The sequence below is a fragment of the Aphelocoma coerulescens genome, chromosome 9 (assembly GCF_041296385.1).
Source record: "Aphelocoma coerulescens isolate FSJ_1873_10779 chromosome 9, UR_Acoe_1.0, whole genome shotgun sequence".
Lineage (NCBI taxonomy): Eukaryota > Metazoa > Chordata > Aves > Passeriformes > Corvidae > Aphelocoma > Aphelocoma coerulescens.
In genome coordinates, this window is record NC_091023.1 from 17,180,483 (window position 1) to 17,202,910 (window position 22,428).

Here is a 22,428-nt window from a genome sequence, read left to right on the forward strand (position 1 = left end):
AGGCGGCGCGGGGCCGCTGTACCCCCTTCACCGACTCGGTGCCGTCCACTCAGGCAGCGTTCGGGCCGCCGGCGGCGGGTCCTGGCAGCGCGTTTCCCGGCAGGCAGCGCGGGGCGGGTCTCTTTTGCCGCCATATTGGGACGCTGGGGGTGAGGCTGAGCGGGGCCGAGGGCCGGGAGCGGGGTTGGAGGGGTGCCGCCTTCGCTGTGAGGCCGGCGGCGGGCGCGGGGCTCATGGGACGCGGCGGATGGCGCGGTCCGGGGCGGACACCGGGCGGGATGGCGCCGATGCGCGGTGGATGGCCCCACCGCGGGTCGGGCCCTCGGCTGGAGCGGGGCTGAGGCGGCTGCGCTGTGGGGGAGCGGAGGGTCCCGGAGCTCTGGGTAGCCCCCGGGTGCTCGGGCTTCCTCTCTCCGGGCCGGGCGGAGATGCCGGCCCGAGGCTCATGGCTGTGTGTCGTTTCCAGGCGTGCCGGCACCGGGTCTGCGGGAGGACACCATGACCGGGAGGTGAGTGAGTGCCTGAGGTGACTCTCGGCTCGCTGCTGTAATGCTGTGGACGTATTCCTGAGAGTGTTTGCTGAAGCAGTAGGCAATGAGCAGTGTTCGTGTGGCTGCTCTCGTTTTCCAGGATATCTCCTCTGCCCAGTGTCCTGCTGGGCCCTGTTAAACGCCCACAGTTGAGTGTTGTATTCTGAAGTCTCTGCCTTGAGTTGGTTGTAGTTGCTGTTACGATGTGCCACGCTCTCCTTGGCCAGTCAGTAAATGTCAGTATAAAATTGATGGGTTTGTTATCACAGTGTTTGTGAACCTCCAGTGTACAGTAGAGCTTTGACATACACTGTTTCCTTGAGTAAAGGAAGCAACATGTTTTTCCCTTGAGTAAATTTCCTATTATGCCACTGACTTTTCTTAAGGATATAGGGATTGAGTTTGTAAATGAAGGGATTAAATCTGAATACTCTTGAGTTGACTGGAGAAGCTGTGGCTGCCCCATCCCTGAAAGTGTTTTAAGGCCAAGCTGGATGGGGCTCTGAGCAACTTGGTTTAGTGTGAGGTGTCCCTGCCCATGGTAGGGGAGTCAGAACTGGATGGTCTTTAATGTCTTTTCCAGCCCAAACCATTCGGTGATTCTGTGAATCACAGCTTTATGTCTTAGTATTTATCTCTGGAGTTTATCTCCTGTTACATGTGTGGCAGGTAGAACTGGATATCTCAGTTGGATCCTGCTGTATCCCAGGACAGGTGCTGGATGCCGTTGGGCCAGATGTGCTGTGTACTCGGTGTGTGGGCAAGTCTTCCAATGACTTTACATGGGCAGTTCAGACAGGACTTTGTCCTGAAGAATTGCTGGGGAGTTTGTGCAGTGTCTGTGTCCAGTGGGTGTCAGGCTGTTGCTCTGGCTGTCTGGCTGTTAAGTCCTTTGAGGCTACAAATCAGGGGCAGTTCATACGTTCTATAACAGTTACTGCGACACAGGAGACTTCCTCCGGTGTGTAGAAAAAAAGCAATGTTTACTCATCAATGTTAGTCGACATTTGGAAACAATATCTGCTAATGCTGAAGCATTTGAAACTTAGTATGAAGCCTGTACTGTAGTGCCAGGAGTTTATGACAAGCAAAAAAATGGAAAGTTCTCATAAATACTTTATGTTCCAGATACTCAGCTTTCCTCTGTTCACTGAATGTCAGGATTTGCAGTGATTTGTAAAAGTCAGGTATTGCCTTTGCTAATTTCTACTGGTATAGAGTTAGTTTCTCCTGAAACAGCCTGTGATTTGTTTTTACTTTTGTTACTTTGGAGTGAATTATAATTTGCAGCTGTTTTCTGTGTTTTTAGGCTGTGGTGCAAGGCCATTTTTGCTGGCTACAAACGTGGCCTCCGAAACCAGCGGGAGCACACGGCCCTTCTGAAAATTGAAGGTGTTTATGCCCGTCAGGAGACAGACTTCTACCTGGGCAAGAGGTGTGCCTATGTGTACAAAGCTAAAAAGTAAGTAATGTTTTATTCTTATGCTGAATTAACCAATTCCTGTATCAGGTTTTGCAGATGCTAGGAGATAATGGTACTATATGATATGTTAGAGAGCAAGTGGGATGAGAAACAAGTTTTGCCTAAGACTGACAAAAACTGAAAGTGGGTTGATAGGGTAAATTGAGGTGGGTGAATTTGTGTTGAGTACTATGAGCTGTTGAGCTACTTAAACAGTAAAATGATTTTGTGAAGCTTGGATGAACTTGTATCCTGACTTTTGTGTGCCATTTTCAGAGCACTGTCTGTTACTTCTGCTCTGCTGCCATTGGTAGAGACCTTGGGAACAGATGCTTATTTCTTCCACTTCCTTTTTTTTTTCCTTGAGTGCAGTTGTTAGAGTTCAGAATTGCCTTGAATAAAATTGATCAGACTGATAACTTGACCACCATCATTTCCAGCATGGCACATGGCCCTTCATTTAAGGGAATTTTTGCCATCTATCCCAATGGCCTGTTCTTCTCCTGCCTTCAGTGTGTATGGAGAAATCTTACAAATAAGGTGTTGGCAATTTCATGTTGTTGATTTTTTGGTTTAATCACATTAGCAAAAGTGTTTTCCAATTTTTTGAGCTTTGTAAGTTATTAATAGTTGTCAAGTGGAGCTTCTGATAAATTACAAGCTGTAATTACCCCTTTGAAACATACAGTGAAAATCCCAGGCCTGGCAAATTTCATAAGTAAATAAAAGTGAGCATTGGTCAGGTTAAAGATGGCTATGGAACTAAATTATTGATGTGCCTTAAAGAGACCACATTGTCACTGCTGGTGACAGCAGAGCTGTGGCTGCCCTGCTCAGCTGTTCTTTGCCTCCCTTTCCCCAGCAACACGGTAACCCCCGGAGGCAAACCCAACCGGACACGTGTGATCTGGGGGAAGGTGACCCGTGCCCATGGGAACAGTGGCATGGTTCGTGCCAAGTTCCGCTCCAACCTTCCTGCCAAGGCCATTGGACACAGAATCCGGGTGGTAAGTGGATGTGTTTTAGCAACAAGATACTTATTGGCAGTTTTTGAGTGCCTTTTAACTTCCACATAGCGTGAGGGAACGTTTGAACTCTGGTTTTGTTCTGCTGCTGTTGGGTGTTCAGCATGGTTCAGTGACTGTTCCTTAGGAGCCTAGAGAGGCTTATTCCTGGCTTCCTGTGCTGAGGGGATTTGTCTCGTTGTCAGGGGTTTGTGTGCTTGCTCACATTGTGTGGAAAGGCTCTTCAAGTTCCAGGACTCAGCTCCTTTCTAAAGCTGCCAAGCTTGATTTCTTCTTTTCTGTTCTGTGTATTTTTGCACCCTTCTACTCCTCTAACTGTTTGATTTTTCTCTTACTCCCAAATGTTTTAACTGAGGGCTGTGCTGTCCTGTCCTGGCCACTCCCACCTGCTCCACAGTTGGCATTTTAGCCACAGGGCTTCAGTGAGACTGTCCCTTTAGGTCACTCACCCAGAGTTGTGATGTAATATTTTCTTAGTGATGTTGTCAAAAGGAGTGGTGTAGTCCTTCCTTTCTTTCTCCTGTGCCATAGAAAAAGCACATTAGGAGCAGCACAGATAAATCCTGAAATCCAGAGTTGTGGGAACTCTTGCTGTTGGTGCACAGGAGGGCTGGCTGCCACGGAGTCTGTGCCAGCAGCAAATTGCTGCTGCAAGTCACTGAACCAGCTGTTGGGCTTTTCCATTCTCACACCTCTTATGTGTAAACTGGGGATTGCTTTTATAGCAGTTGAAGAGATCAATGGTCTAGATTGTAACTGCAAAACTTGTGTTTGAAAACAAGATTTCTAACGTGATTCTCTCTGGTTTTGTGTTTTACAGATGCTGTATCCATCTAGGATCTAAATTTTTATTGAAAATAAAATGAAGACTGTTTAACTTTTGTGTATTTCTGGTTTTATCACCTCCACCAATTTAAAGAGAGTTCTTCTTTCTCAGTAGTGTATCAGTTGACAGCACAGAGAGAGACACTAAATCAATCCTAGCAGGTGCAAAGCCTATCTTACATCTCAAAATAGTAGTTCTGGTAGAATCCCAAATAATGAGCCCCTGTGTACCTGGGCAGCATATGTGCCTGTAGTGTCTGCTCTGTGTAAGTTATTTAAACTCATTTTCATCACATGGCTCTGTAGTGCCCAAGTGTTAATGCTGGTTTCCTGGCCAGCCTTACTCCCAGCATGTCATGTGGGGCAGTAAGCATCTTCACAGCACTTTCATAGTTCTTTCAGGCTTGTTGAACAAGAAGGTGGTGAAAAACAAATTTAAAGTCTTGAAGTGCAAGGCTCAGAGTTTCTTATCTCTGAAAATTCCCCCCAGAATATTGGATAGTTCGAAGGGAGGTTTGAGGCAGGTGCAGGTTGTCATGGTTGCTGCTGATGTCACAGTCCCAAAATGACCTGTGGATGCCCTATGAGGGCGATTCCAAGTGCTCCATGTAGTTCCATCATTTTCAATGCATCCCTAGAGGATCAGGCAGGTGAGTCTGTTGGCTCAACCATACCTTGAGCCCACTCCAGTGCAGTCCTTCCTTCCCAGGGGATGAGAGCTTCCTTCTCCCTGCCTGGCACTGCTGCCAGTGTGTGTCAGGGAGCCCTCTGAGCTGCTGGCTTTGCACATCTCTTGCAGTGAGCGGGTATTTCACAGCTAATCCTCTTCCTTCTGAAAGAGGTGGAGTAGTTGTGTGGGCAGAATACATTGTTGGGTAAATCAAAACTTTATTTTGAATTGGAATTAAAAAACTTGACCCAGCTACTCAGCTCTGGTATAGAAATCATTTTGCTGGACTTCAAGATCTAATCCTGCTGCCACTGCTGTCCTTCACAGCAGGAGGGTGCTTGCCATGGAAAGCTGCAATTGTTTAACATGTGGAGAGAAACTGCAGCTTATGGGATGTTGGGCCAGGTCAAGTAGAGCTTTTACTCCTCCACAACTACCAACAGGTTGGACACATAGGTTTCAAGGAAGGATGGATGGAATTTTCAGCTTTATGCATTACAGAGGAAGGAGGAGAAAATGTAGTAAGCAAAGTGGACTGTAACAACAGGCTGGTAGGCCTGTGGTCACTATCATATAGTTGGATTTTGCTGATGAGATGGTAGTAAGTCCTTTTGAGTTTGATACAAGGTGCCCAAAAATATGTAATCCCCTTCTCTCTCCTCTGTCATCTCTTTCTACTGTACCGGACTGCCGAGGTACAAAGGCTCTGGAAGGTCCAACCCAAATAGCATGTGGCTGCAATTTGTGAATCTTTGTAGCAAAACTCTGCTATTTTCGCGTTCATTTGGTCCCACCAAATGCAGCATTGGCTGCTCAGGGCAGCAGGTGTTGCCTATTTTGAGCCTGTGCTGCGCAATTGCCTTTGCTACTTCCACTCCTTTCCCCAGCAGCAGAGTAAACTGACCTGTGAGAGGAAGCTATGGCATCAAAGGAGCCGGCCTCCTTTGTGGACAGAACCACCTGGGATTTCCTCAACCTACTGGACGTGCTGGGGAGCCGGAATGGACGGGTGGGTGTGATGGAGGTGGACCATGCCGATTCAAGAGCGCCCTCATTGCTGGTGGATTTTACCCGGGACCTGTGTGGCACAGGGGACATCAAGCACAAACAGCAGGCAGAGAGTGAGGGAAAGGAAGAAGAGGATATGGTTCCGCCACATCTGATTTTTATGCTATGGCAAGCCAGTGTGTTGAAAAGGCTCATGCAGTGGGATCACCTGGAGGAGGCTGTCCGGGATGTGAGGAACCTCCTCCCCTGCCTGCCGGATGTGCTGGTGCTTGTGTTGATCCGTCCTGACTCCCAGGAGCAGCTGGACCAGGCAGTGAGAGCGCTGAGGAGAATGCAGTGCGTGCTGGATGGGGCCCTGCAACTGACCGTGGAGACTGCAATCTACAGCCCAGGCCAGCCTGGAGGTGTCCTGGAGGCAAAGAGAGCTGCCTGTAGGGCACTGAGAGAAGCCTTGAACTGCCATGAAGGTAACCGAGTAACGCTGCTAAACACAGGGGTGAGGGATACAAAAACGTGCTAAGGACAGAGTCTGAGGGATGGTGTAGATGGAAGTGGTGCTCATTGACTGGTTCAGGTACAAGAGGGAAGACAAGCTGGACCTTGCAGGCAATATGAGCCAGAAATGAGTGTTTACATGCTGGGATGGGGATGGATAATGTGTCTGAGCCAAGCGTGTGCCCTTTTCCAAGTCAGATGGTGTTAACTCTTCTTGCCCCAAAACACATGTGGCAATGGAAATGCTGCTCTGTGTAAGAGCTGCAGTTCTGAGTCACTGCTGGGGCTTTCTGTGATGGTGTTAACAGCGCCATGGTTTCACTGACCCTGAGTTCTTCATTGAAGGGACGCTCCAACCTTTTTGGGTGGCCACAGGCCTTAACTGTGAAAGGATGGTGCTGGGTGGTGTTCTATCATTTGTGTTTCCTCCCCTAGAAATCGACTCCCAGGAGCCATTCATTATTTCACTCCCAGAGCTCAGATACTGCCGAGTTCTGCCTGAACGTAGGCAAGAGAAGGTATCAAAGACAGATGGAGAATGAATTCCCTTGGGCAGCAGAACCTGTCAGGTTGGTTTTAGCACTGTCCTGCTGGATGTCCCTTTGCAGAACACTTCCTGGTCCCTTGCTTGTCTGCCCAAGCCTTTTGCATGGATGAGAGTCAGTGTGTGGCTGCTGCCAGAAGGGGACGCTGCGCCCTCAGCATCACACTGTCCTTGCCACAAAACTGAGTTCTTTCCTGCATTGGCTGAACAATCAGCCCCGGGAAAGTTTTATCAAAAATCAGAGTTTCTTCTTTGTTGGGAAATAGAATTATTGGGATCAATAAAAGAACTGTAGGCCCGGGCCCCGGCGGGGGGAGTTTTGCTCTTATCAACCATATTGGTTGGACTGCTTCTCTCCCCCCGCCGGGGCCCGGGCTTCTCGTCTTTTTACACTTCTAACACTTCTTTGCATTAAATGCCTTGCTGGATTATCAAAATGTCCCTAAGAAACCTGTCCCTGAGAAAACAGCTGTCAGCAAAGAGAGAATCAGAGCAGGCCAGAGGCTTCTAGATTTTAAACTGTCCCAAAACTGAAACAGTGAGAGAAACTCAAGACTAAGGCCTAAGACCATGTTTTCCCAGGAGAGCCTGGGTGCAGGAGTCTGTGGTACATGGTTCCCATCAGCAAAAAAGCTCCTGAAACTCCCCAGAGTTCTTCATAGCAGGGAGTTGACCTTACATCAAGCGGGTACACATCCAGCAGATTGAATTACTGGGATGGGTTATTTTGGATGGGAGGAACTGTGGGAGCACTAGATTATTTTTAAGTCAAATTACCCACATAATACCTGAACTCATTTCCCATCCTCTTTGGGCATGGCAAAGCACTATAGGTAGCTGCATCTTTTTGCCTTGGGAGTTTATATATCTATTTTTTTCTCTGGTGTTTTTTGTAGATCTTTTGTCATCCTAAGATCTTCATTACCATCAAAAGAAGGATTAAACACCTGGTATTTATCTCATTCCTCTGTGTCTGTGTGTATCTATAAGCTTTTTTATATCTAAGACTGTGAAACTTACTGAAGCTGCAGGTTTGTAAAGAACCACTCAGAAGGGATGGGATTTGAGGGTGGTATGGATCCTGTAAACCAATGTTTGTCAGAGAAAGGATCCTCCAGGTTATTTTTCAAATATGGGTTCTTTCTACATCCCTAAGGATGTGGCTTTAAGAAGCAAAACAACCTTGCTGTAAGTGTTTGGGTGGTGCTGGTGTTTGGCAGACTTTTGGATGAGGTGACCCAATTGCTCTGTTGATGAAGAGACTTTCCACGAGCATTTCCATGAGATGAATTCTGCCTCTCGTTGCTGAGGACAGTGGGTTTTGGGTCAAGCTAATGAAGAAATAGTTCTCTTTAGTTGAAGCAAGATGTGCAGTTCAGGCTGTTTGTGAGTGAAGAAGGTTTGGCTTTAAAAGATCATCATATTAGGACATCACTAAAGCAAAAAGCCACAATAAGATTCTGTGTCTATTATTTCCTGTAGCATCTGAAACACACAGATAACCACCCAAATCCAGCCATAGTCTATGCAGCTCTCAAGTTTCTCCCCCGGCAGCATGTTTGTACTGTGTCTAGGCACTTCTGTGCAGGGTGATGTGGGGCACTGTCAAGGTGAAAGGGGGGAAAAAAACTCTGAGGTGTGGCTGAAATCCTGGCTAGAACTTGGGAGCACAGGAATGCCCTGCAAGGGCAAGTGATGTAGCCACAGGGATGTGTGGCTGGGACAATGAGGAGTGTGGTCACCCAGAGAGCTGAGGAGGAGAGGAGGCAGAAGGCTATCTGTGGGTGCTCTCAAGCTGCACCCTTGCTGCATTCTCCACCTAATCCTGGGTGGATACACAGAAGTCTTAGGGTGCCCTGTAGTGTACCAGAAGGGCCCCTTTGTGGCCTCTTTCAGGGCTGTCAAACCAGGCAGATCCACACTGACCTGTTCTGCTCATTCCAGCAATGCCAGGGAAGCTGATGGATCTGCCCTTTGCCTTTATAAAAGGGAGCAGTTCTGAGAACCTGGGAGCTTGGCCATGCCAAGAAGGGGCTTTGTGAGGAGCAGGTAGGAGAATGCACGAGGCAGGGTGAGGGAGGCTGTGTCTGTGTGCAGTGGTCCCACCTATTGGCCCCCAGCTTGGTGAGGTCTGAGGTGATTTTTAAGAGGTGCTGCAAAAGGTAAGTGCAGAAAATCTGCGCTGTTGGTATCAAAGGCATGTGTGTACTGGGAAAGAATGGAGACTGGTGGCTGTGAACAGCTAGTCCTGGGTCCTGTTGTCAAAACAAAGGCAAGGATTCAGCTGAGGCTCTGGCAGGGCAGCCAGGAAAAAGGCCAGAAGAGGCAACTTAGTCCTTGGGTCTGATTTCATACTGAATGCCAGTTCTTTAACATCTTCCAGGGGAGGATCCAAGATTGGAATAGGCTGATGGGCAGCTTCCATCTGTCTCTAAGAGGGCAGGGAAGGCCATCCCTCCTATTGTGTGATCAGGACTGACCAACACTTGGGGTCTCTGCACATGGCCCTGTGCCAAGCTTCCATCCTCCTCTTCAGCCATACCTTCCTATGCCCCTCTGCCATCCAGAAAGGGTTGGTGACTCAAGGAAACATGAGGAAACATAGGACAACTGCAGAGATGGGCAACTTTCAGAGGGAACAGAATTTTGGAGAAAAGAGGCAAGACAAAAGTTTGAGGTTCCCCATCAGGAAGCCAGGCTGTGTCCCAGCCATGAGGTGGCAGGGACTTCCCAGCTTTATTTGCTTATGGTGTGTAACCTCTGCTGAGTGGAGCCCAGAGGGGTGTGATGACTTGGATGGATCCAGGCCAGGGCTGAGCTGGTACAGGCTGCCATGGGACAAAAACTGGGGCTGCCTCAGCTGGTCCTGGAGGTGGCTGGGTCTGGGATGAGGGGACCTGGATCAGAACAATGTGACCATAGAGTCTGGATTCAGTTGTGACTGAACTTGTCACAGAAAGGGTTCATATCTGGTTTGATGCAAAGTTCAAGCTCCAGTGGGTGAAAAGTGGGAAGGGGTTTGGGTTCAGGGGCTGGTAAGATTGAGGGGAGGTTGGGGCAGGTCAGTGGAGGAAATAGGAAGAGCCATGTAGGATTGAACAGGAGGCAGGCTAGAAGGGAATCAGTGGGACTTGGATGTTGGAGGCAGGAGTGGGGTTTGGGGTATTTTCTTCTCTTGCAGTTACCTCCTCTACTACTTCTCTGGAGAACTCAAAAAGGTCTCCATGGATGAAGAGCTCAGCAAGTGCTGGTGCCCTGCAGCAATGCCTGGGTAGTGCTACGCAAGTAAAGCAGATGCTTTCCAGCATCTAGTAAGGATGTGTTTTTCAAAGTAATAATTGAAGCAAGTTTGGAGAATAGATCAGTGGAAGAGCAAATGTGCAAAGGTTTGTTGAGACTTAGCTTGTCTGCAGCCAGTCCCAGCTCCTAGGTGGCTCAGAGGCTTTTCTAAGTGTCCCTGTGAGTACCAAAGCTGCTGAGAGGAAGAATTTAGGTGCTGAGCTGGGTTTGGACATCAGGCTCAGAACGGCTCCTACAGATTCCTTCTTGCTCATTCAGGCTCTCTGGTCTTCTATCATCAAAACTAGCACAAGAATCCTTTTTCCCTGTCCTCTTTCTACTCTCTTCAGAAGAAAGGTTAATGTTGGTAAACGCAGGCTCTAATGCAGTGGAGCTTTGATTTTGTTTAGGCTTCAAGGCACTACTAATACACATGCCAGACTTTTTTCTCTGAACAAAGCATCTTCACTCCTCCTTTGAAGTCAAAAATGAACAGATGTTGTGTCTACTCTGGACAGCTACAGGCATACGTAAGGGATGTGATGACCCTCATTTAGGGCTGTCTGTAGTGATTCTCTACAACTGTGACGATCAGATGGATGTTTGATGGAGCGTCAGATCTTCTAAATATATCTGTGTTTTTGCTCAGATTCCTGACAGGGCTCTGAAGACATTTTGTGGGGGACTACAAATGCTGCTGAGCTCATGACTGCCTCTGAACTGTTTGAGTTTTACCTCTTTAAGTAACACAAAGGGAGATAAAGTTGTATGCGTTAGATCTTACCTCTGTTAATGAGTAAAGAAATGTAAACAATGTTGTTTGGGTATTGTGGGTGACATTCACCTTTCCAACCAGCCTATGCTGGCAGTGGTACATGTGTACCCAAAATTAACTAAACAATTGCAATGGCCATGAAGAACAGCTCCCAAACACTAGTTTTTAGTAGCTGTGCTGGCAGTTTGAACGTTGGGGCTACTGCAAAGAAGTAGCCAGTGGTGTGCCTGAGTTAGGAAGAAAACTCCCAATTTTTTCTATACCTTCTCTGCAAGAACCATCTTCATAAATCTGGGAATTTGCCTGCTAGAAAGCCAACTTCCCAGTGCCTGAGGCATCCTGGCATCTCTAGGCGAGTCACTGGCATAGTGCTGCTCTGAAAGAGCCCTATGAGAGCTGTGCTGTAATGGTCTGCACATCAGTCAGGTTTTAACCAGTACCACCACACCACAGGCTGTGCTGGCAGCTCATGAGAAGTTTAAACACTCTGTGGATCTTGTTGTGGCAGTTTTCCAGAGAGATGATGGTTTCTGGGGGCCAGCACATGTTCCTGTTACCTCCTACTGCTGCTGGCACAATTCATGATGCTGATTATACCCTGGGCTTTCATCCATAGGACCACAAACAGGATTCTGAACAGATGAGAAAGAAATCCTTGTAAACACAAAATCTGGGTAACACTAAGGCCAGACCTGGCTGTTAAATTATATCTAACTTTGTAGCCCTCCCATGTTGACAGCTCCTCTCAGGTCTACCACACTGGCACGGAAGCATGGGCTCTTGCAACAATAGATCCTGGTCTTTGGAAGAGGAGCCTAATCTTTCTGTTTTATCTCCCCCACCTTCCCCCTGTCCCGTTTGCTTATCAGCACTTGTCAATGAGTAAGTTACTTTAGCTGGGACCCAGGGCAAAAAGTCTCTCTGAAGCCCTTGTCCATGATGCTGGCCTGGGACAGTGTTTGCTAAGCCTGTCATAGCTGGGGCAAATGTTTTCCTTAGATTAAAACTGGACCTTCCAGAGCTGCCACACCTCTGTTGGGCCTGGGCACCAGCATGCGGCACATCCCTTTCCGCTGTGGCTGCTGATCTGCTCGGCTTTGGGGACAGATGGCCATGAGTATAGGCAGGCAGCAGGCATGATGGCTCAGCCACATTTGTGGCATAAGCGTGCCCCAATGCATATATTGGGAATCACTGATCCAGGTCAGGCACATGGATTTTGGCTCTACTTTCACCCCCAGTGCACTCAGAAACTCCTCCACCCATCCCACAAGAGATGGTTTGGCTCCAAAAAGCCTCAGAGAGCAACTGGCCAAGGTGACTCTGGCCGTTTACACCTTTGAGCTGTTTATCCCTTCCCAGGTTCTTGCGATAAGACGTTACCGGTTTGGAGGAGCCTGTTCTGATACGGCATAGGGGAAGTATTTACCACATGCCATGGACTGGAACTTCCCCGTGCAAGTGTCAGGGCTGGGCACAGTGGCTTTCATTCACTGTCAGCTGGCAGAGATATGTGTAGCAAGTGCCAGCACTGAAGCCCTGACTAAAGCTCTGTACTTATCCCTGGAAACATTTGTGCTTTGATGGGACATAGTGACGCTGATACTTGTGGGTCCGTGTTTGCGGGCTGTGTTTTGCATGGAGGTGGCAGAAGGGAAGTCAAAGCACACTGGCTTGGGAAGGGACTCAGAGATGCAGCGTGTGGTGTGGGGGCTGCACACAAGTGTGCACTTGTGATCAGTGGGGTGGGTATGTCCCTTGAGGGTGTAATTGTTTCCCAAAGTGGAATTGTTTCCAGCTGTGGCTATAGCCTGGCCAGGCTGTGCAGTGGCATAGTGCACATGATGCCAGAGAGGCCACTCCATTGCTGCCCTGGGGTATGAGATGTAACACCATGGGGGCACCTTGGGGATGCATGATCAGCTGCTCTATCACGACCTCGTGTGTGTCCCACTTTGCAGCCACCACAGCCTCTCCTCATCCCCCTCTCACCTTCTGAGCCCCTCCACAGTGCAGTTTTTTGCGTGAATTTTATCAACTCCTCATTGGCAACAAGACCAGCCTGTGCGAGGGCTCTGAGTCTGGTTGTGTGCAGATCCGGGGGCTCTTTAGTACCCTCTCCGGTGTGCCCACCCGGGAGCAGGCAAGGGTTGTTCACCGCGGGGTTGTGCGGGTCTCAGGACGGGACTGGGGGGAGATGCTTGACACTCTCTCGCCCCGCTGCCCCTGGGTGTGCGCACGGGGTGTTGCTCTGCGTGGGGGCCGGGGCTGGTGCCCGGGGCTGGTGCAGGGTGGCGGGGCGGGTGCGCGGCAGTGGGCGGTGCGGAGCCGGGGCCGCGGTTAGGGGAGGTGCGGATGCGGGGCCAGAAAGGGCGCACGGCGGGGGATGGCGGCGGCGGAGCTGCAGGAGCTGTGGGCGCTGGTGGAGCGGGCGGGCGGGCGGCGGGCAGTGCTGCTGGTGGCCGAGGTGGCGGAGGGGGCCCCGGCGGCGCCCGCGCTGGTCGCCTTCGCCCGCGACCTCCTGGGCGACGAGACGCCGCGCGCACCGTGCCCGGGTCCGGTGCCGGGGTGCCGGGCGCGGCGGCGGGCGGGCGGCGGGCGGCGAGCGCTGGGAGCGCGGCTGCTGCTGGTGCTGTGCGGCGGCGGGGCGGCGCGGGGCCGCGGGGCGCGGACCCGCCTGCGGGAGGTGGTGCGGGACGTGTGCGGCCGCCTGCCCGCGGGGCCGCCGCCCGCCGTCGTGGGCGTCCTGCTGCCTGGAGGAGACGGCGAGGATGCGGCGGTGCTGGACGCGGCTCTGCGGCGGCATTTCCCGGCGCCCGGCACGGTGCAGGCGGCCCGGTACAGCCCGGGCAGCCCCGGCGATTGCCGCGCCGCCGCCTGCCGCGCCCTGCGGGCCGCCCTGCAGCACCCCGCAGGTACCAGGGTCGGGGGACCCCTTCCTCCCTCCCTCCCTCACCCGGGGGCCGGGGGTTTTTACAGTGGGATTTGCTCCGTTTTCTCGTGGGATCTTCCCCTTCTCAATGGGATCCTCCGCATCCTAATGGGTTCTAATCTCTCCTCATGGGATCTCCCATGCAATAGGGTCAGGTTTTTCCCATTAGGATCTGACCATTCCTTAGGGGATTTTCTCCTCACCCAATGGGATCTGGCTTTTCCCATTGGGATTGGACCACTCACTATTGATGGGATCTTCCCACACACAATCAGATCTGCCTTTCCCCAATTAAATCTTTCATGCTAGTGGGATCAGAGCCTTTCCAATGGGATCAGCCTCTTTCTGATGAGGTTCCTGGTCCTGGCAGCCAGGGAGGATAACTTCCCAGCAGTATGGGAAACACTAGAATAGCTCATGGATAACACGGATGTGGCAGCTGATAGCTGTGGCACTGTGGCTTTCCATGACACGGTGGCCTTCCCATGCCTATGGATGTGTGTTCTTGGGGGATGCAGGACTGGGATGTGGCCTGTGCTGTAGGGTGCAGGCAGGACCTGATCTTCCTGAAGGAGGAAGATGCTTGTGCTGATTTTGCATAATGACTAAGTAACAACAGCAAGTCGTTGTTTGTGTGTAAAACTGTATGTCAGGGTGAGGATGGCAGGATGAAAGGTGCGTGTCAGCCAGGTCTGAGGAACAGCATTTGCCCTGGTGCAAAAGGTGATTCAGGTTTGTGCGTCAACACAGGGTGATGGCAACTGGTGAGATGGTGAGAGCAGAGCCTGCCCAGCTGCCACACAAAACATTTCAATCTTTGGCACTGCTTGTCTTGGGCTGTTTCCCTTCCCTCCTCCCTTCTTTAATTTTTTCCCACTTTCACCTTGCTTCCCAGCATTTCCAGGGGCTTGACTGTTTTCCTGTCTCACTGCCTTTACCCGGAGAGATCCTGGCTCTTGCCTTCAGCACCACATTGACAGGGTCCTCTGGGATCCTGGGGACATGGAGATGATTGGCTGCAGCTCAGGTGCTTCTTTCCATCAGCTCAGCCCAGAATCCTGGATCTGAACATTAAGGAGCTTTGAGATGGCTAGGATCCATTATGAAGGCACAGGGCTGTCTTCTCCCACCTCTGTACTAAGACACACACAATCGTCTTTCCAACTTCTCTCCTTTTGCATGCTTTTGTCTTCCTCACATTGTTCCTGCTGCAAGAATTTCTGGTGTCCTCCCAGGCTCCAGTGAGTCCTCCAGTTCTGGTCACAGCAGCTTGGTGGGACAGCAGCTGCAGAGGCAGAAAGCATCCCTGCATACATGACCTTTTTCTCCTTTGGCGCATTGCTGGTGCTTGGCTCAGTATGTGTATTTTTGTGGCTGGCTGTGGAGAATGAGGAGCAGGAGGAGCTGGATTGGGTGTTACAGCCTGTTTGTGTGTGCTCATTCACTTCTGATGCTGTGCCTGGTGATCTGAGCCATTAAGTGTCCCAGGACCTGTGAGGACACTCATCAGCTGCAGGGTTCAGCGTCAGGCAGGGACAGCTTCTTTCCATGCTTCTGTGAGCTTTGCCTTCCAAAATCTCCACGTGGACAGAGGGATCCCAAGTGTAGCTGTGCACTGGAGATTTTGTTTGTTGACTGCCAGAAAGACACCGAGCCCTTTAGTGTCGCAATGGCTCAATAAACTGAAGGACGCTGAAGGGGTTTATCATTTGTTATCTGATTAGGAGGTGAAAGGCTGGATGATATTTCAATGGAGTGCTGAACTGCTGCTGTTGGAGACCATATAAAATACGCTGCTGTAGTATTCTACAAGCTGCTGTAGTGTTTTACTATAATGGCTTGAAAGTCTGTAGTAACTTTCTTGTCTTCCAGAATAAATACCATACATCGACCACATGCTCTCTGCAATCTGCAAGCAGTTACAGCTGCAGTTTTCAGTGTGCTGCTGTAAGACTGTGTGTCCAGCAGGTCTCCATGAGAGGGAGGAATTGCTTAATTAAGCAGGGAGCAGTAAATAGGTTGATGTGATTGAAGCTGGGTGACAATGCAAAAGGAAAACTTCCTTCTGTGGGAATTCCCTGTGTCAGTCCCCAGCCTCACCTAGTGTGCCAGCCAAGCTCCTGCCAGATTTCTTGCTCGCTCTCAGCTGTCACATCCAGGTTGGTTTTAGCAGCGAGGTGGCAAAGTAGAAACTGACACCAGGGACAAACTTTCAGGGTAGCAGAGAGGTTTCAGCCAGATATAATGTACTAGTTTGAAAACAAACCAGTGGGAGGCACCAAGTCAGAATAACAATTTAACAGGAAAATTTAAAAAAAGGCAGAAAACACTGGTTCAAACTGACAGAGTCAGGATACAACCTGACACCCTGTTAGTCAAGGTGGCGGTAGCAGTCCGATAAGATGGTGGCTGCAGTCCTCCTGAAGTGGTGAATGTGGTTCTGTTGAAGCAGTGATCCTGTAGAAGGGTCTGCTCTTCCTCGGAAGGTCCAGTGGTGGCTGTGTAGCTCCTGTCCTCGGGGAATCTAGTGGAAAGGGTGTCTGTGGTGTTCGGAATCTCAGATTATATCCAGGATGGAATGCTTGGTTCCTCCTTCTGGGTGGAGCATCTCACAATGTGATGATGAGTCATGAGGCAAGGCATTGATTAGGCTCATTAACAGAAGATAGTTCGAAGGGAGTTAGGCATTGACAGAAAGATAGTCCCGAGGGAGGAGGCAAAGAAACACTGCCCCACCTGGTTTCAGCAGCTCATGAGGATGGTAATAGAATACACTGCAATCCAGGACATACAAGGATTGCCAGGAGTTGCTCTGTACTTTCCAGTGGTGGGCTTCGTGGAGTGGACCTGGTTTTGTTGCAAGGCTCATGGAGGGAGAGGTGGGGAAGCAGTAGGGCTGACCTGCTACCAGTCTGAACTCATCTTCTCTGGTTTATTCAGAAGACATGAAAGACAGGGAGAGGTGGAGGCTCCCATCCTTCTTGCAGTGCATTTCTTGGAACCAGAGGAGCTGGAGAAAAGATTATAAAGCAAAAGCTGAAAACAACATTCATGAAGGTATGCCCAGCTTCCTCCCCTGTCCTCTGCTGTGATTGTCAGAAATTCCTCATGATTCCTTGGTGGTCCTGGTGTCCAAACCCCTGGCTGGTAACCTCTTTCAGCTATTTCCAGTTCTGCAGTTGACCTCACTTCCCTTTAGCCCAAACCTGAAGACAACCAGCACATCTAGCTGCTTTGTTGCCATCTCCTTGTTTTCTGACCTTTTCCTTGTCTAAGCAAAACCACGCTGGGTCCAGTGCCCAAATACACCCCTGGAAGCACTGCTGAACTCAGCTGCATTTTGCTTGAGTGTTTGAAAGCAGAACTACTATCTAAGCAATGAATTGGAAGCACCCTGATACTATGTGATGTTTTCTGCAAACATGGTTGGAAGAAGGGTTCCCAAATCATTTGCCATTGAGGCTGGCAGAGAGAAGGGAGAGGGCAGTCAGCTGTGGGGTCCCTGATTCTAAAGGAAATTGTTCAGGTAATGCATAGCACAGCATTCAGCCTTGGTGCATGGTTGGCACTTCGGCTTGCACTTCCCAGCAGCGATTTTCTTTTTGCAGAAGTGCCTCATGCAGGAGGCTTCAAGGAGTGTGGTGTGGAGATCCAGATTGTATTATGAAGCACAAAGAGGAGGGAAAGCTCCTTCACTGTAAAAATAATAGAATGTTATATTTTCACTTGAAACCAACTGCCTGACCACTTCAGGGCTGACCAGATGTTCAAGGATGTTATTAAGGGCCTTGTCCGAATGCCTCTTAAATACATAAAATCCTTAAAGAGCATAAGAGTCAGACAAAACAACTGACATGCCCAATTTATGCAGCTTTGAGACATGTGAGACCCACTCTCTGTGGTCAGAAAACCAATGTGCCTGATTTTGCTGTCAGAGCCAGGCAGGTGATACCCTGTGGCCATGGAACTTGTTCTGAGATTGCTGAGACTTCAGGAGGCCAGGAGCTGGGTCCTGTGCTCCTTTGCTCTATTTGCTGAAGCAATGTTGAGTTTGTAAAACAAAACGAAAATCAGTTTTGAAAAAAAATCAGCTGTGCTTAGGTTGTGAGTATGTATCAATTGCTTCAGCCCATGCTTTCTTGTCATCTTAAGTAGCATTTTCCAGGAGGAGGGGTTTTCTGTTCAGGTCTCCCTTGACCTCTCTCTGCTCCCTGCAGATGACCTGCAGGACCCTGAGGAAGAAGTGGCTCTGGCCAGCCTGTCCCCCAATGGAAACTGCGAAGAAGCTGCTGGAGGCACAGGCACCTAGAGGTGCTAGGCATCGAGCACAGTCCAAATTCCAGATCTGCACAGTGGATTTGGAGCAGTGGGAGGAGGAGCTGGTGCAGGCCCTTTCCTCCAAGGACCCACAGCTCCAGGGAAAAGCTGCTTGGCTGAACTCATCAGGGTCTTCTGTAGCTGCCAACAGCCCCTGGGGTCTGTGCCAGAGAGCCATTCCCTGCTGTGCCCTGCTGCCTCAGGGCACATGGAGCTCCTGCTGGACACTTGGCTTCTGAGAAGCCCTTTGGGGATGTATCCTATATCCCATACCCTGACGTTGGGACTTTGAGTGTGAAATGCAGCCACCTGTTTGAAGAATGAGGAATGTGTTCTAACTGAGCAAAGTTCCCTGCTGAGGCTGCTGGAGCTGGCCTCCCTGGCAGACTGATTCTGCTCCCTTGTTTTCCTTCTTCATTGGCTCTTGGAAGTTCCCACCCTCTTTGTGATCAGGATAAAAAAAAAAAAAAAGACAAAAAAAAAGTAACACAGTGGCTTGGAGACTGCAGTGGGACTAAATGTGAGCTCTCGGATTTACGAGCTACTGAAAAACTTGAGTGCAACAGTGTAACATGAAGAATGCAGTAACAGCCCAGTTTGGGTAGCAAGAATAACACAAAAGATACAGTAATGGCATCTAGAGCTGAGTGCGGTTTGGGAGCACGGTCTGTCCCTCTGGCTTGTCCTGATGCTCAAAGACTGACTGAAGGACTGCCTGGGTTGGAGGGGTGGCAGGTGGGCACTAAGGTGAGGCTGGTGCTAGATGGAGCTACAGGAGAGGGCCATCTTCTCTGGGACATCTCCACAGGCATGGTGGCACACCTTGGAGTGGCCTGCAGCACAAGAAGATGTGCCTGTTTCATAAATAAATGTAAAAGTACAAAAATTATCTATTTAAATAGTTCCAAAGGGCTGCCTGTAGCCTGTGGGGAAACACAATTAACTACAAATCCTTGATTTATGGGGAATATTACTCTAATGCTAAGAATATCTTTTAAATTCTTTATGCAACATAAAACAGGTCTTGTTTGAGCACAAGCTGCTGTGTTTTGTTTGGGGCTGGCTTTCCTTTAGGAGTTTCCTCCAGCTCAGATCAGAAACTTCAACCTGCCTACCTCATCTCTGGGTTAATTGCCAAAGTACATCCTCAGTGCGTGTCTGTCCTCTCTCTGGCTCCTTTTTTCCCACTGGCAGCTGAAGTGTCTGGAGTCCTGCCAGCTCTGGCCAGCACTCTCTCACCAGTTTGCCTTTGGCATCCCTCTAGCTCTTACCTGGAGCAGGGGATGCTGCTCTGCAGAGAGGGCACTGACCCACTCTCCTTCCAGCCTCCAGGATTTCTGTACGATTTCTGTGCTGATGACCTGAAAATACAAACGTAGCCAAGTGACTCGGTGGGGGTGGCTGTCTGTATTCCTGATCCCAGGTTTCAGCACCGAGCACTCAGTGCATCTTGGCGAGATGAAGGTTCCCTCCTGCTCCATCCCTGCACAGCCCAGGTCTCTCGGCAGGTCTGTATTTCCCAATAAAGCCCTGGGTAAGGTGGGTCCAGCAGGACTTGCCAGTAGGAATCTTTGTTTTCTTGCAACATTTGGCCTTTGCTGCCAGGAATTCACCAATGAAGAGGTCGCCCAAGAGCACAAACTGGCAGTTAAACCTCCCTTAGTGCTGCACATCCACTGGATTTATTTACTGGTAATTTTTAGGTAAATCATGCAAGTTTACCCTTGCAAGGAGATTTGTGGAAGTGGATGAACTGCCTGGGTTTTAGGAGGTGTGAGCAAGAATATATTTGACCAAAAGTGTTGTTTTTCTTTGACTGAGGAACAAAAGGGACTTAAATACTTCATTTTTCTCTTTTTTTTTTTTTGCTATCTGTGCACTTGGAGGTGTAAGCAAATAGTTTTACATGTTTAATTGATTGAATAACCTAAGGACACTGTTATGTGCTTGTTGTAAAGAATAAAGACATTTAATTTCTGAATTGGAATGTGCTTATTTGTTTGCCATGGTGTTATCCTTAGAAAAACATTATGCATGGCTTACCTCATATTTATCTTGGTTTGAAAAAACTGGATATTGGGATGGAATGGAATTGAAGTGACCCCAGCGTCTGATATGCAGAAGATCAGCAGAATTGAGTGCAGCCCAGGTGGGGCAATGGAGAAGGCTGGAGATCTTCCCAGTTATCCAAGAGTGCAGCAGCCCCTCTCAGCGTTGTGGGTAGGGCTCTGATAAGCTTTCATTAATAACTTTGATTAATAACTTTCACTAACTGATACCATTATGCATCCTCAAGGAATTCAAGCCCTTCAGAGGAGTTTTTTTCCTGCTCGGTAGCAACAAGGAGAAGTGAATGCTGCCGAGATCTGGGCACTTTGGTCTCTTGTGTAGCATCGTTGCTCCTGAGCTGGACTTTCCCTGGTGCATATCCACCACCCTGTTTGTCCCGTCTGTCCGTACCGGAACCAAAGCAGGAGCCAAAAAACTCCACACTCCTCCACAACTGGGGCACTTTCAGATCCGTGTCTGTGCAGATCTGGACACTGCCCTATGCTCTGACGTGATGGATGGGGCCTGTCAGACTCATCTCTACCTGTGCTTCCCTTTTAAGGGACAAATGGGGTTGGGTGGGTGAGGCCTTTCCCCATGGAAATGTGAGAGGAGTCGGGGTTCGCAGAGGCGTTAAATCCATGAGATAAAACCGGTGATGCCTGTACTGCCACGGGACACGCTGTGCCCCCAAAGATGCCCCTCTCCCCCCATTGCGGGCGGCCTGTCCGGGCAGGGGAAGCAGCCGCTTCTGCGGGTACGGCGCAAACACGGGCACCGGCGGGGTCACTCGTGGGGAACTCACAGCTCCGGCCCCGCTCGCCCAGGCAGTGGTGTGGGGTTTTTGCCGTGGGAGGCCGTGAGGAGCCCGCGGGGGCTGCGGGGGAGCCGGGAGGCTCGCGGGGCGTCTGTGAGGGGCCGCGGACGGTGCGAGGCCCCCGGCGGCAGGGCTGCCCCGCTCCTGCCTGCCTTTTTCTCCGCCGTCCCGCGCAGGCGATCACACGGGCACCTCTCCCGGGCGCAGCGCAGAGCCGCCGGAAGAGGCCCTTGGCAGCACTTCCGGGCCGGGCAGCGGCGGCGGCGGCGGCACCGCGGTTGGGCCGGACCGGATCCGACCCGACCCCCCGGACCCTTCGGACCTTTCCGAACCCCCCTCCGAGGGCAGCCGGGCGGCATCATGATCACTTCGGCCGGTGAGGCAGCGGCGCGTGGCGGCGTTGTCAGCCGGGATTTCGCTGAGTCAGGGCCGTGACTGGGCACCGCCGCAGCTCCGCGGAGCCGCCCGTCACGGGGCTCCCCGGCCCCGCTTACCCCCGGACGGCAGGGAGAGGCCGCCCTGGCGCCCGGCGGACCGGCACGACCGGCTCTCGAAGCCTGCTGCCGTGTCCGTCTCCTGGCGCTGTCTCGGGAGGGCTCCAGTGGCTTTGGGGGTCCCCGGGCAGCGGTGCCGGGACCCCGCGGTGTGAGCGGGAGGGTTCAGCTGCATTTTCGGTGTAAAACCGGAGGGCTCTCGGGACGTGCAGCAGGGACTTGAGAGGGGGAAGAGGAAGGAGTCTGGAGTTCAGAAACGCAAATGCCTTGCAGAGGAAACGTCAGTCTAAGGAGTGCAGGATAATGAAGCGTGGGAGGAATTGGATGTTACGCAGTGTTTGTGCATCTGTGGGGAACTTGATAGTGTAAAAAAGTATGGGAAGTATTTCTAGAAATACTCAGGCCAGAAATTAACATGCAGCTGGTTGCAGCTTGGCGAGAGAAGAGTGCAGAGGGTTACAGTGTCCGGGTAACTTTCTCTTCGTGAATGCTTTGCTTTGTTTAAGTCTTTATTTTGATGGAGGAAAAGTAGGAATTCATTTTAGAGGCATTAAAAAAATGTAAAAAGGGTATGTTGGAGCAAGGTATGCAGGCAGTGTGTAAGAGTGAGATTGCTTCCTCTTCATAGATTAGGTAAATGGAGGAACTTATTAAAACTAATAATAGTAATAGTAATAATAAAGCAAACATTTGGTGTAGAGATACAGAAAACAGCTGGAAGGAGCACAGTGGGATGGCTGCTGAATCTGCCTGCTTTGCCTAAGAGCCAGATTCATGTTCCTTCAATTCCTGTTACTGATGGATGTGTGTCTAACCTGTTTGTTAAAAACAATCCTTGATAAGGGAGGTTCTGCGACTTCATTAGGCAAAGGAATAAAGGTGTTTCTGTGAGAAAACTTTTCATATCATCAAACCTCATTCTTTGAGGCTTCACTAAAGTTTGGTCTTACTGTTCCTGTTCATATCTGACACAAAGATCAGCTTATTCCCTTCCTGCTGGCAGCTGCCCTGAACTCTGCACCTTTCCCAGGTTTCTGTAGACCAGCCAGTTACAAGGCTCTAGCCACCCTTCAGGAGCTGACTGCCAGAGCTCCCTGTTCTTTCTGCCCAGCTCTAACACACTGGTTTGCTCATGACTCAAACACAGTGCCCAGCACTGGGCACAGGGTCTGGCCAGTGGGTGCCAAGGAGAGGGAAGGTGCCTCA

General features: G+C 50.3%; 4 protein-coding genes across 5 annotated transcripts in view; all 4 read left to right on the forward strand.

Annotated features, from left to right (window-relative positions):
- The first annotated feature begins 87 nt into the window (after window positions 1–87).
- On the forward strand, window positions 88–3,894 carry RPL35A (ribosomal protein L35a). Its single transcript, XM_069024800.1, has 5 exons — window positions 88–149; window positions 467–509; window positions 1,840–1,992; window positions 2,855–2,999; window positions 3,838–3,894. The coding sequence occupies exons 2-5, from the start codon at window positions 499–501 to the stop codon at window positions 3,859–3,861; spliced, it is 333 nt and encodes a 110-aa protein (XP_068880901.1). The 5' UTR covers window positions 88–149; window positions 467–498; the 3' UTR covers window positions 3,862–3,894.
- A 1,311-nt stretch (window positions 3,895–5,205) lies between these two features.
- Window positions 5,206–7,504, forward strand: LOC138114751 (uncharacterized). Of its 2 annotated transcripts, XM_069024590.1 has the most exons (3): window positions 5,206–5,987; window positions 6,451–6,584; window positions 7,456–7,504. In XM_069024590.1, the coding sequence occupies exons 1-2, from the start codon at window positions 5,432–5,434 to the stop codon at window positions 6,555–6,557; spliced, it is 663 nt and encodes a 220-aa protein (XP_068880691.1). In that variant the 5' UTR covers window positions 5,206–5,431; the 3' UTR covers window positions 6,558–6,584; window positions 7,456–7,504. The 2 variants fall into 2 exon arrangements, with proteins under 2 accessions (XP_068880691.1, XP_068880690.1); XM_069024589.1 differs by lacking the exon at window positions 7,456–7,504 and having other exon boundaries at window positions 6,451–6,814.
- A 5,489-nt stretch (window positions 7,505–12,993) lies between these two features.
- Window positions 12,994–19,646, forward strand: C9H2orf72 (chromosome 9 C2orf72 homolog). The gene is made up of 3 exons (XM_069024672.1): window positions 12,994–13,528; window positions 16,486–16,602; window positions 17,763–19,646. The coding sequence occupies exons 1-3, from the start codon at window positions 13,000–13,002 to the stop codon at window positions 17,852–17,854; spliced, it is 738 nt and encodes a 245-aa protein (XP_068880773.1). The 5' UTR covers window positions 12,994–12,999; the 3' UTR covers window positions 17,855–19,646.
- Window positions 19,647–20,948: 1,302 nt separating this feature from the next.
- Window positions 20,949–22,428, forward strand: part of PSMD1 (proteasome 26S subunit, non-ATPase 1) — a 63,545-nt gene continuing 62,065 nt past the window's right edge. The window contains exon 1 of the mRNA XM_069023903.1: window positions 20,949–21,104. Within this exon, the coding sequence (XP_068880004.1) occupies window positions 21,089–21,104 (16 nt within the window). The 5' untranslated portion in view covers window positions 20,949–21,088. The remainder of the gene's footprint in view (window positions 21,105–22,428) is intronic.

Excerpts from the sequence above, each read along its gene's own strand:
- RPL35A (XM_069024800.1), top strand. Across the intron at positions 1,993-2,854 it reads TATGTGTACAAAGCTAAAAA|CAACACGGTAACCCCCGGAG; the intron begins GTAAGTAATGTT and ends CCCTTTCCCCAG. Across the intron at positions 3,000-3,837 it reads TTGGACACAGAATCCGGGTG|ATGCTGTATCCATCTAGGAT; the intron begins GTAAGTGGATGT and ends TGTGTTTTACAG.
- LOC138114751 (XM_069024590.1), top strand. The coding sequence starts at position 5,432 with ATGGCATCAAAGGAGCCGGCCTCCTTTGTGGACAGAACCACCTGGGAT. Across the intron at positions 5,988-6,450 it reads AGCCTTGAACTGCCATGAAG|AAATCGACTCCCAGGAGCCA; the intron begins GTAACCGAGTAA and ends TTCCTCCCCTAG.
- C9H2orf72 (XM_069024672.1), top strand. The coding sequence starts at position 13,000 with ATGGCGGCGGCGGAGCTGCAGGAGCTGTGGGCGCTGGTGGAGCGGGCG. Across the intron at positions 13,529-16,485 it reads CGCCCTGCAGCACCCCGCAG|AAGACATGAAAGACAGGGAG; the intron begins GTACCAGGGTCG and ends TGGTTTATTCAG. Across the intron at positions 16,603-17,762 it reads TGAAAACAACATTCATGAAG|ATGACCTGCAGGACCCTGAG; the intron begins GTATGCCCAGCT and ends TGCTCCCTGCAG.